The sequence below is a fragment of the Hemicordylus capensis genome, chromosome 5 (assembly GCF_027244095.1).
Source record: "Hemicordylus capensis ecotype Gifberg chromosome 5, rHemCap1.1.pri, whole genome shotgun sequence".
Lineage (NCBI taxonomy): Eukaryota > Metazoa > Chordata > Lepidosauria > Squamata > Cordylidae > Hemicordylus > Hemicordylus capensis.
In genome coordinates, this window is record NC_069661.1 from 31,288,272 (window position 1) to 31,300,557 (window position 12,286).

The 12,286-nt window shown below is 44.7% G+C and overlaps 1 protein-coding gene across 1 annotated transcript in view; it reads left to right on the plus strand.

Annotated features, from left to right (window-relative positions):
* Positions 1-219: 219 nt before the first annotated feature.
* The window catches only part of DAPP1 (dual adaptor of phosphotyrosine and 3-phosphoinositides 1), a 43,217-nt gene continuing 31,150 nt past the window's right edge, over positions 220-12,286 (plus strand). The window contains exon 1 of the mRNA XM_053256347.1: positions 220-517. Coding sequence (XP_053112322.1) covers positions 420-517 — 98 coding nt within the window. The 5' untranslated portion in view covers positions 220-419. The remainder of the gene's footprint in view (positions 518-12,286) is intronic.

The window sequence follows — 12,286 nt, forward strand, 5'->3', positions numbered from 1 at the left end:
CAGCAAAGCTGTATGCAAGCAGCAATGGGTATGCGTAGATGTTCTCTTTCCCACTTGCATGATTACGGACAAACACTTGCTCAGACAGTGCCAGCTCTTCAGATACATTACCCTGCATGACAGCAGGAGAGGTGGAACAGCCCAGTCTGCATTCTCAAGAGGGCCTCCCCTTCCCTCTGCCTGAACCGGAGAGGCGAGGGAGGGCACTTTGGTGCAGGCAGGGAGGGACTCGTTCTCACTTCCTCATTCTCTCTAATGCAGCAGAAGCAAACAGCAACTTGCTTCGGTTGTAGAGTTTCCTCACTGCTTGCAGGGGAAAGGCAGGAGCTAAAGCGAGAGCATGTCAGCCTGTTTCCCATCGGCCATCCTTTCCCTCCTGTGGCAAGTGGTGCCCTGAAGAAGAGCAGCAGGTGTTTCGGATGGGCATAGCCGAGATGGAAGGAGGAGGGAGGATGAGCTACCATGAGGACCACCACTTGGGGCATGGCGAGGGAGAAGAGGAGCTGCAGAGCCTGGGGTAAGGAGACAATCTGTGACTGCCGTGGAGCCTTCCTGTTCCCCGAGAACTCTGGGTGGTGGCTTGAAGATTGGCTGTCCTTATCCAGCTGTAGTTAGTTTACCATCAGAAGGAACTTTCCGGATAATCAGCTTAGGGTTGCCAAGCCTCCAAGATTGGCCTGGAGCCTCCAGAAATTGGCCTCAAGCTCTGGGTGACTATTGAAAGCAACGCTAGGGTTGCTTTAAAAAAAAAAAAAAAAAGCTTTGGTTTTGTGGGAAATATTGGGGGAAAGGGGGAGACCCCTCTAGGAATAGCTTCAGGCAGAGTTGGCAACTTTTGAATGCGCTCCCTGGTGAAATAAGAGCCTCCCCATCTCTGAAAACTTTTTAAAAGTCCCTAAAGATTCATTTTTTTTCACCCAAGTTTTTTTAAACTTGACTGTGTTTTCCAGTTGTTTTAAGCTTCTCATTTTTAATTTGTTTTATGTTTTGTAAACCGCCCAGAAATGGAAGTTTGGGGCAGTCTACAATTTTGAGAAATAAACAGCCAGCATCTTGGTGTTAACTCAGGTTCAGCAATCTAATGTAATAGATATGGGGAAGATTTGGGTTCCCCCCCTCTTTTCTCATGAAACAGGGTGGATATGTATGTCAATGCTGAAAACGGGGGTTCAATTCCAAAAATGGAAGAAGGCAAAATAAAAGTGATGGGGTGGGGGGTATCTTGTGGAATGACAAGGAGTTGCTCCAGGAAAAGAAGCAGCCTTGCTATTATCTTCGAACTTGAGTCCCCAGATGTAGTTGGACTGCAACTCCCATCATCCCTAGCCAGCAATTATGATGGGGGTTGTAGTCCTTTAACAGCTGGGGACTCCAGTTTGAGAACCTTCATTCTACTGTTTTGTTGTTGTTTTAAAATCCTGTGCTGGGATGGTCCAGGATGCAGTAAAGCAATCTGAAAAAGAATGTTAAGCAATCACACAATTTTATGAAAATGTTTACAGAGTGGAGCTGTCATGGGATGCCATGACAGGATACCCGGTATCACACGATTCACACAATACACGGTAGCCGGGTAAGGGTGTTAAGAGGCTTAGGCGGGCGGGAAGCCCAGGCAGGGTTAGGCTGGTTGTGAGAACAGCTTCATGGTTTGGAAGCCTGGTTAGCTGTAACCATGGTTAGCACTGCGCTTCATAAAGGAAAGGTTGTGCTGTCAAGTCAGTGTCGACTCCTAGCAACCACAGAGTCATGTGGTTTTCTTGGTAGAATACATGAGTGGTTTGCCATTGCCTTCCCCTGCGCAGTATGAGATGATGCCTTTCAGCACCTTCCTATATCACTGCTGCCTGATATAGGAGTTTCCCATATTCTGGGAAACACACCAATGGGTGATTCAAACTGCTTGCTAGGCAGGTTGCTTCCCTAGTTTCATTGATTGCTAAATTATGGTGACAGCCAGCCATGGAAGGGAGGGGGGAATTTAAGCAGAAAAGGGGAATACAAAGGGGAAGATGGGAAACAAAATAAATGATGGTTAGGAGATCTGGAATGTAACATTCCTATTGATTGATTGTTCTTAGATTTGTAAACCGTCTTTCATTAAAACAATCCCAAGGTGGTCCCAAGGTGGTTTGGGACTGCCTTGGAATTGTTATCTCAAGGCGGATAACAGTCACATTATCTTGTGACTATCTATAAAGCCACTGTTCCTCACACTTTCTCTGGCATGCTCTTGAAGTTTGTTTAGCTTCTTGGGTTCCCAAAGAATCTTAGAACTAAGTTAGAGGTCCAGGAACCAGTATCTTAAAATAGGTGGGTGGAAGAGGGTGTTCTGAATCAGCAGATGTGGCATGCCACCTGTCCCAAACCTAGGGTAAGCCCGATGCCACATAGCCAGGTGGAAAACCTCCATGACCTAAGGACAGGTGCCACATATCTACAGAGAGTCAGTTCTCACTAAGGTGGTAAACTTGTTTGTAGGCTGTACAACTTCTAACTGTTGGTGTGCCCTAGAATGATTAGACTGAATGCTCTTCCATATGTAACAACAACTTTATTTGTTAGCTGCCCCATCACAAATTGTTCTCTGGGAAGTTCGCAATAAAACAATAGAATAAAGCATACAATTAAAACACATAAAACAAAATTAAAGATTACAATAAAACGCACAACACAAAAACCATTTTAAAAAATGTTTTTTTAAAAACCTGGGTGAACAGAAAGGTCTTTGCCTGGTGCTGGCTTCTAAAAGAACAAAGTGACCATGCCAGGGAAGCCTCGCTGGGAAGGCTATTCCATAAACAGGGTGCCACCACTGAAAAGGCCATTTCCCTAGTAGCCACCTGCCTCACCTCATTTGGCAAGGGCACTCAGAGCAAGGTCTCTGAAGAAGATCCTAAGGTCCACATAGAGACATATGGGGCAAGGTGCTCTCTCAGGAAGTCTGGTCCCAAGCTGTTTAAGGTTTTAAACGTTAAAACCAGCACCTTGAATTAGGGCCAGAAACAAACTGGGAGTCGGTGCAGCTGACGATGATCAAAACACGTGATATGACCAAAACGCCCAGCCCCAGTTAATAATCTTGTGGCCCTATTTTGGACCACCGGCAGCTTCAGGACCATTTTTAAAGACCATCTTAAAGGAGTGAATCTCTTCTATTTATTATGGCAAGAGCAATTGTTCCTATCCATCCCCAGCACAACATCCCTTCAATGGCTGGTGCTGCTGTTACCTTGCATTTCCTTTTAGCCCTTTGAGGACAGGGAAGCATCTTATTTATCTTTCTCTGGAAACCACTGTGAAACCGTCTGTTGAAAAATGGTATATAAATGTTTGTAGTCATAGAAAACAGCAAGCAAGAGACTGGCTCAGTAGCTAGCTGGGTGCCCTCCCCTTTGCTTCTCCATTGGATGCATGGTCAATAGGATGCTGGCAGGGGAAGAAGATGGAAGAAGAGAAGCTGCTCATGTGTTCTAAGAAAACAATGAGACAAAGCAAAACCAGGCTAAGGGAGCCTAGCCTGGTATCGCCTGGATATGTGCTGCAATGGGAGCCACGCAGCTCCCAGCAGCAAGCCTCCCTAATTGCCCCTCCCCTTAAATGAGGTTAGCAGAGTGGATGTTCCTCTAAGCCCGTGTATTGGATCGTGTGTAGCCGCGGTGTGGCGACAAGCCTCCTGGCATCGGGGGACTCCCCAGAATGCCCTGCGCACTCAGGAGGCCCCTGATTCCCGCTGCCCCAACCGGATTTGTGACTTGGAAATCAGATTCTTTTTGCTACAGAAAATCAGATTCTTTTGCTATATAACCAGACATTCTAAAAAGATCTAGGCCTATTAACTGTTGAGAGAATTTGCTTTCAGAAACAGCTTCACAAAATGTGTATTGACTGATGGAAACAAAGGATGTTAAGAAAAAACAAAACAAAAGGGATTATGCATTCAGAAGTAATTGTGTGGGCGGCCAACCCCGCTCTCCCCGCAAACCCCCTCACGGTTCTCCACCTTGCTCATGTGGAGAGCCTTATAATGTTCCAGTTCCCGCCCAGAACTTGGGCATTACAACAATAACAAATGGGCCGTAGGGGGGAATCGCCTTTCCTCCGAATGCAAAAACAGTTATTTTGTCCCCAAATAATCATATGTCCGCCATAAAAGCCCCCAGTTGGCAACCATAATTGCAGCACTACATCCTCTTCTGGTGGATTGTGGGAAACATAATTCTTTTAACGGATGCATATTTCCCAGCTAGAAAACTAGCATGTGATTTTCTGTGAAAAGGCCTTCCCGTCAGGACAAAGGGCATATAGATCTGTGGTTCAGACATCTGTAATATTCAGCAGTTTGTTACACAGCAGTTTGTTACACTAAACAGAAAGTGATTCTAATGTTGACTTTTCATACAGAAGTCCACATCGTAGTTTCTCACTGAGTTTTCGGTTGCACAGATGAAAGGGTGCAGCCTTTTAAATCAAAGGGCCGTATTTCTTCTCACTGTGCATTGACTTCAGATACTGACATGCTGACTTTGTTGTACACTGAGCATAAATTGCTCTCTTGCATGTAGGTTTGGTTCCCCCTCGCTCTGAAAAGTCAGCAGAGAGACTTTGTCCCAGTTCCAGTGGACCCACAGTTCCACGCCTCCCTCCCCATGCGTTTGGACTTTGGGGAGATGGGCCTTTCTGCAGTCAGTGAGACTGCAGAGAGGCAGGGGAGCTGGCTGTGTGGGCTTCCTTCTTTCCTGAAGGACAGCCCGCACCGCCAACAGCAGCCAGAGCGAGAGAGAAGCTTTCTCCCTCAATTCTGGCTTGGGAGAAGGCTAACAGCACAGCAGTGCCATGTTCGAACATACTGCTGCTACAGGCAATCTGGAGGTTGGGACAATGAAACCTAAAGATAACCAAAGGTGACAAATGGAGTTTGGGGAGAGAAACTGCAGGTTCGTTTCCCCCTCTAAGTGTTGTTCCCTGAGTTCAGATGTTCGGTTAGCGAAACTGGGGGTGAAGAGATCTCCGGTTTCGTATTTCATCTGCACCCAGCCTTGATGAGACTGTAGTGATTATTATTCTTATATTAGGGATAAAGGTAGGATTATGAGTTTGCCTGACAGAGGTTTGGTTAGTAATACCTTTTGTATGCACAAACATTTTTCTCCTCTTCCAAGGAATTCAGAATGGCATGCATGGTTCTTTATTCACCCCTTTATCCTCACAATGTAAAATTAATCTGAGAGCTATCAATTAACCCAGTCTGGGAGCGGGTGGGATTTGAATCCAGAAATCCCCTGCTGGGGGCATAACTATAATAGGACAAGGGGAGACAATTGTCTGGGGGCCCACTGCCTTGGGTGCTCCTCCAGAGGCAAGTCACATGACTGACTCCCCCAGCTGCGCACCCGTCTGGGCTTCCTTCAGTTGTATTCATCCTCAGAAATTGATGTGCATGTTAAGACCTGGAGCTACCCGAACAGAGCATGTCTTTCTCTAGTACCATTAAATGACTTCCATTATCCACAATTTACAAAACCTTTTAAAAAATAATTTAGGAAGATGTTCTATTGTGGCACATAGGTGTCATTCATATACACACACACACACACACACACACACACACTTTTTGTTAGCACTATTCGGTGGGGGGGGTGATTTTAAAATCTTGTCTCTGGGCCCATTCCAGCCTTGCTATGCCCATGTCCCCTGCTCTAGCCTGACACCTTAATCGCTACACCACCATACTGGCTCCAATTACTAAAATAATTAAATATGCTTGCATGTGGAAAGCTGAGGAGATAGATCCATACGATGCCTTGAGCTTTAAGGAGATTGTGGTTCATCTATGCAAGCATATAATGCTGATATAACTGGACAGCACTAAAATTGGGTTGTGTAAACATGCTGGGATGTTTATCTTGAAACAAGTAAACACATATAAGGAGCTTTGGAAAAATAAATCAGGTGACTTTCTGTCACAAAAGAAAGCTTAATAGCTTCTCCTTAGAGGAGCGGAAACCCCCTTTCATTTTTATTTTATTTTTTTAAAGTGAGTGTATAGTTGTAGCATCTTCAAGACTTAGATTTATTGTAGTGTAGTGATACAGTGCAACCACCTTAAGTGGCACAGCGGGGAAATGCTTGACTAACGAGCAGAAGGTTGCCGGTTTGAATCCCCGCTGGTGCTCTATCAGGCAGCAGCAATATAGGAAGATGCTGAAAGGCATCATCTCATACTGAGTGGGCAGAGGCAATGGTAAACCCCTCCTGTATTCTACCAATAAAAACCACAGGGCTCTGTGGGCACCAGGAGTTGAAATCGACTTGACAGCACACTTTACCTTAGTGATACGGTGCACATTATCATACAGGTGAAACTCGGAAAATTAGAATATCGTGCAAAAGTCCATTAATTTCAGTAATGCAAATTAAAAGGTGAAACTGATATATGAGACAGACGCATTACATGCAAAGCGAGATAAGTCAAGCCTTAATTTGTTATAATTGTGATGATCATGGCGTACAGCTCATGAAAACCCCAAATCCACAATCTCAGAAAATTAGAATATTACATGGAACCAAGAAGACAAGGATTGAAGAATAGAACAATATCGGACCTCTGAAAAGTATAAGCATGCATATGTATTCAGTACTTGGTTTGGGCCCCTTCTGCAGCAATTACTGCCTCAATGCGGCGTGGCATGGATGCTATCAGCCTGTGGCACTGATGAGGTATTATGGAAGACCAGGATGCTTCATTAGCGGCCTTCAGCAATTCTGCATTGTTTGGTCTCATGTCTCTCATCCTTCTCTTGGCAATGCCCCATAGATTCTCTGTGGGGTCAGGTCAGGCGAGTTTGCTGGCCAATCAAGCACAGTACACTGTATACTTTTCAGAGGTCCGATATTGTTCTATTCTTCAATCCTTGTCTTCTTGGTTCCATGTAATATTCTAATTTTCTGAGATTGTGGATTTGGGGTTTTCATGAGCTGTACGCCATGATCATCACAATTATAACAAATTAAGGCTTGACTTATCTTGCTTTGCATGTAATGCGTCTGTCTCATATATCAGTTTCACCTTTTAATTTGCATTACTGAAATTAATGGACTTTTGCACGATATTCTAATTTTCCGAGTTTCACCTGTATGTGGACTGTAATCCACAAAAGCTTAGGCTGCAATAAATTTCAATTAATAAATATTTATTATGGGCTTTGATTAGCATAAAGTAAATTACATTAAAACAGCATTAAGGCAGCATTAAAACAGGCTATATGCCTGAAACTGTGAAGACGGTGGGAGGCTAAAAGCTATACTCTGTTATACAGCTATGGTTAAGATGTAGTGAGCTATCTTACAACTGGGTTAAAACGGGTAAAATTAATGTAAAACGGGTAAGACTATATTAAAGCTTTAAAAGTGGCTACAATCTTAAAATCAGTCAGTAAAAACTATAAAACTATAAAATGCCATAGAGTTTTAAACTAAACTGTGAGGCCATACGCTGTGTCGGGCCTGCCTAGTTCTTGCTGTCTGTCAGGATCCGACAAATTTTACACACTGCCGTGCAAAACTTGATAACGTTATGTGTGTTAATAGGGTTGAGTCAGCGAGCAGGAGAGAGTAGTAGAACTGGCTTGAGCAACCTGGGGACTTGATTAATAACAGAAGGATGAGGACGATACGAATGTCTTTGTTGAATGAGCAATGGAAGAGGACATGTTCTGTTGTTTCAACTTGCCCAGAATCACAGGGGCACAGGCGTACCGAGAAGGGGATCTTCCTTATCTGCCTTTGAGCAGAAGGGCACACAGCGGGCCAGGGTGAAGGCCCTTCTGTGTTTTGTGGCTTCCAGCTGTGTGAGGTACACAGGAGGAGATGCAATGTATCTTAGTCTTTCTTTGATGAGGAAGTTCAGGACCCTGCCTAGATTGGTTTGGTGCTCTATGTCCATTATGCATTGTTTGATGAGTGTTTTTGTCTGTTTGTAGCCCATGAAAAGTAAGAGGGGAGGGGAGAGCCCCATGGATGAGATTTTTGTCAAAAGTGTCAATTTCCAGGTGGATTAATAGTTGTCCTGTATGTTAGTGGAACTAGACTCAAAGGGATGAGGGATAATCTTAACCAGTAGTTGAGTATGGCCATCCAAACTCTGACCTCAGCTTTCACCAGACTTGCCTCTGCATTAGATATGTGCCGTGGTACCTGGAGAAAGGTTCTTAGAAATTTGGACTGGACCAGCTCCAAAGGGGCGAAGTTGGAGAAGGTGGCCCAACAATACATCTTAATCCTTAAAGTTCGACAAAAGTAATTTTCGACTTCATATGTTTCCAGGTTGCTGCTCTGGAATATGTTTCTTTTGATATGTATACCCTTACCTAATATCAAATGGCTTGGCCATTGGGGGAAAAGTCACAGAGGCTGTCCACACGATTGCAGAAAATTGGGCTAGCCTCCACTAGCCCGATTTTCTGCAATCGTGAGAACCGCTGGGCTCAGGTGCGAGCCCAGTGGTTCTTGAGCAGGTAACCTGCTCAAGCAGCCTGCCCCTAAAACCGGGTTTGTGGAGCGAGCGCTCTGCAAACCCTTTTTTTTTAATTGTGAGTAGCCGCGGTGTGGCTCCATGGCTACTCATGAGGAGACCCCTGGAGGAGAGGCAAAAAACCGCCTCCTGGCTCCGGGGGTCTCGCCAGCATGCCCTGTACACTCGCGCAGGGCATGCTAGAGCTTCTGGGGGCCGATCAGCCCCCGCTCCCCCCAGCCCCTGCCGGCTCCGTCATGGAGCCCCCAATCGTGTGGGCAGCTGATCTGGCCACCCAGGGCTCCCGCCCTGCTCGTGTGCGGGGAGAGCAATCTTAGCCCGCTCTTCCCGCTCACTCTCCCAAACCAGGTCTCACTGATTGTGAGACCCGGCTCACAATCTCTTCGAATACTAGGCTTTTAGCATTATCACAAGCTTTTAGAGGCTTTTGTGCACTTTCATTTTGAGGAATCTCAAGATCAGTCTTGGGTAATTTCTTGTATTTGGACTCATCCCCGGCCCCCAGTAGTCAAAGGCTGGAGTTGTAGTTGAAAAACAAGAAGTTACCCAAGACTGCTCAAGATGAAGGTTAGGGTTTCAGTCAAGAACAAGGTTTTCCTGGGCTGGCCCCTCCATGGGGTGAAGTGAGGTGACTGCCTCAGGTGACCGTGCTGGGCCCCCACCAGCACAGCAGTGCCAGTCCATGTGCCTGCTTGCCACTACCACTGCTCCTATCTCTCCCCGCTAGGTTGCTGATTAAAGCTATTTCTAGGGGGAAATTTCCCTCCAATATGTTCCACACCATCAAGTCATTACACCAACAGAATCCCCAGTCTATCCTGAGTCCCCAACCTAAGGGATACACACTCAATATGAGTCAAATTCTCTCAAGGGATCCTGGCAAGGGAGATGTTATTCTTACGGAACACACCCTGCCCACCTCCTCTAACCTGCTCAGCAACAGAGTGACCTCTGGGAAGAAGTTGGGCCCACATAGGAACACTAGCCTCCCCCAACCAGGTCTCAGATAAATAAGCTAGGTCAGGTCCTTTATGATCAAATAATGGATGATTTCAATCTTAATTTGCACTGACCTGACATTACAAAGGGGCATGGTTAGGTTCACTGGGGAGTTGGAAGTACTCCCCGAAGCCTGAGAGCTGACAGGGTAGCCGTTAGGAAAATTATTGGACTCCCTTCCCCTGTAACTACACGCTGGCCTGCCAAGGTCCAGTCCTCTATTCCCCACCACTACTGAAATAGTTTCTGCTGGTATCCCAACCATGGTAAAGAGCCGCTTCAGGGGACAATTTTCATTTAAAAAAAAAAAAAAAGTAGGTGGCAAAAGGGTTAAATCCCCCCACTCTGAATTCTGTGGTCTTGACTGATAAAAATGAGGGCAGGACTATGATGCAGGCTGCTGCAGGTGTTAAATTGTGGGCTCCTTCTCTGGGACAGCATGGTAGCCCATCCAGCACTCTCCCGCATGGATGGCCTTCAGTGGAAGGAGGGCAAAATGGCAGTGCTTTTTTCCTTCCCCTTTTGATAGAAAGGAAGGAAATGAGAGAGACTTGAAAGGAAGGGAGGATTCCTGGACTGTCTGGTGTGGGGGAGGCTGCAAAATGTTAACCCCCACTTTGTTGATTGCAGTTGGAAAGAGTGCTCATCAGTGAAGCTTTGTGGCTGTTTCATGCATTTTACCCTACATTGCATTTTTTTATTTTTGCACAGGAGTGTTTCACCTCAATAAACACAATCAAATATGAGAAATAAATCCAACAGTAGCACAAATGAAATAAGCCTGTATTAAGTGTTTATGTTTAATAACAAGTTATGAAATGACTGTTTAAACACAGTTGCACTTGGAATGTTTTTAACTTTTTCCCTTTGATGTTTGGCATCCTCTTCCCCTGATTTCTGGATAATCTCTAGAGTTAGAGAGGGCTAAGGCTTCAGGGTTTAGCCAGAAATGTCGGGAATGGGCACTGGTGCCAGAAAAAGGATAAGAATACATGAAGTGCATTGTCACCATGTTGCTACAACACCTGGAGAGAAGCAGCAGAAAAATACCTGGAGAAAAGCAGCAGAGTACAATTAGTTAAAGCAATCTTCCCGCTCAATTTCCCAGACATTTCATATCCAGGATTACACTTTTCCTACATCCTGGAGAGCATGTCCAATTCCTGGACTATCCAAACCAATCCTGGACATGTGGCCATCCTAGCTGGCACTTTTCAGGAAACTGTGTTGCTTTGAAAAGAAATGTATTATTGCTGAAAGATCTGATCATGCCTCACCTAGTGTGGCTCTTGCCAAAAAAAGGGGAAAGAGCCTTCATGGACAGTTTTGTAGCATAGGAGATTAGGAAACCTTTACCGTCAATTGAACCCTAGAGACCTAGTTTAGTAGCATAAGAGATTAGGAAATCTTTACGATCAGTTGAGCCCTATCATCTCAATGGCTCACATAAACTCACATAAATCACATAAATCCTCCAACACTGAGGAAATGGCATGGCTGAACTTTTCAGTTTGTGGTGACTTCTTCTTTTTTAATCGACTGAAAGTAGAAATGGTCAGTTCATGACATCTTAGAAATGTTAATGATATTATCTTGGTCTCAGTCACTTTCCTGTGAATTAGCTGGACCTACCCATGATGAAATGGCACTCCTGGGCCATTTTGGACTTAGTTTTCTATCTACTGTGACTATGAGGCGTGGGGGTCTGCTGCATTAAAAGTAATAATGGCAAAATGGCCCAAGAATTTGGCTTTCTAAAAGCCTGTTCACAGTGGTAGGCTAAACTCACTATTGAGTCTGTGGTAGAGAACTCTAATGACCACCTTGTTACCTCAGTATTTATTTCTTAAATGGGTTTTGACTGCTTTTCCAATAAATGGACGTGATAAAGGGACACAATAATGTGGGTATCAGAAAAATGTGTGCATTGGGTGCACATCTCTAGTACAGAGACAACCACATAGTGGCTCCCAAACCACACAGCATCCCGCAGGCCTGTTGTGCACTGCGGGCACTGTTACATGTTCCAAATTCCAGTTGCACAAGAGCGCACACGCACAAATGCCAAAACTGTGCAAAAAAGTTGTGCAATTGCGTGGCCATTCTTTCCTATGATTCTGCGATTGTATGACTCTCTTGCACAATTTCACTCTTTGCGCAAGGGCACTATAGTGCAACTTGCATTTGGGAAATGCAGCAGTGCCTGCGGTGTGTAAAATGCCTGCAGGACACTGCATGGTGTGTGAGCCAGAGTGCAAAAAACAGCAAGATGGCCAAAGACAGAGCTACTACTGATGCATGTGGCCTGAAACATGGGGAAAGAAAGTGGCTTCACTGCTTCCTTGCTTTGCTTTTGAAGGATGTGTTCCTTCAAACATACATACAGCTCACCTGGTCATCAACTTCACAGTGGTGAGCTGTATTTATGTTATCAAAATATGTATATATAATACCACTAAACATATTTGTTTATTTATTTGTTTATTTGAAACATTTAATATACTGCCCACTCTGAAGACTGGGCGGTGTACAAAAACATGCAAAGCAAGACAGCATTAAAATTACATTCTAAATTAAAAACTGAAGTAACTAACAAAAAGAAAAAACCAAATAGGTAAACTACAGGGCAAAAGCCTGGCGTAAAAGAAAAGTCTTCAATAGAGATTTAAAAATCAATAAGGAAGGAGCTAAACAAATCTGAAGGGGAAGGGAATTCCAGAGAAGTGGAGCAGCAACCGAAAAGGCCCTTTCATGGGT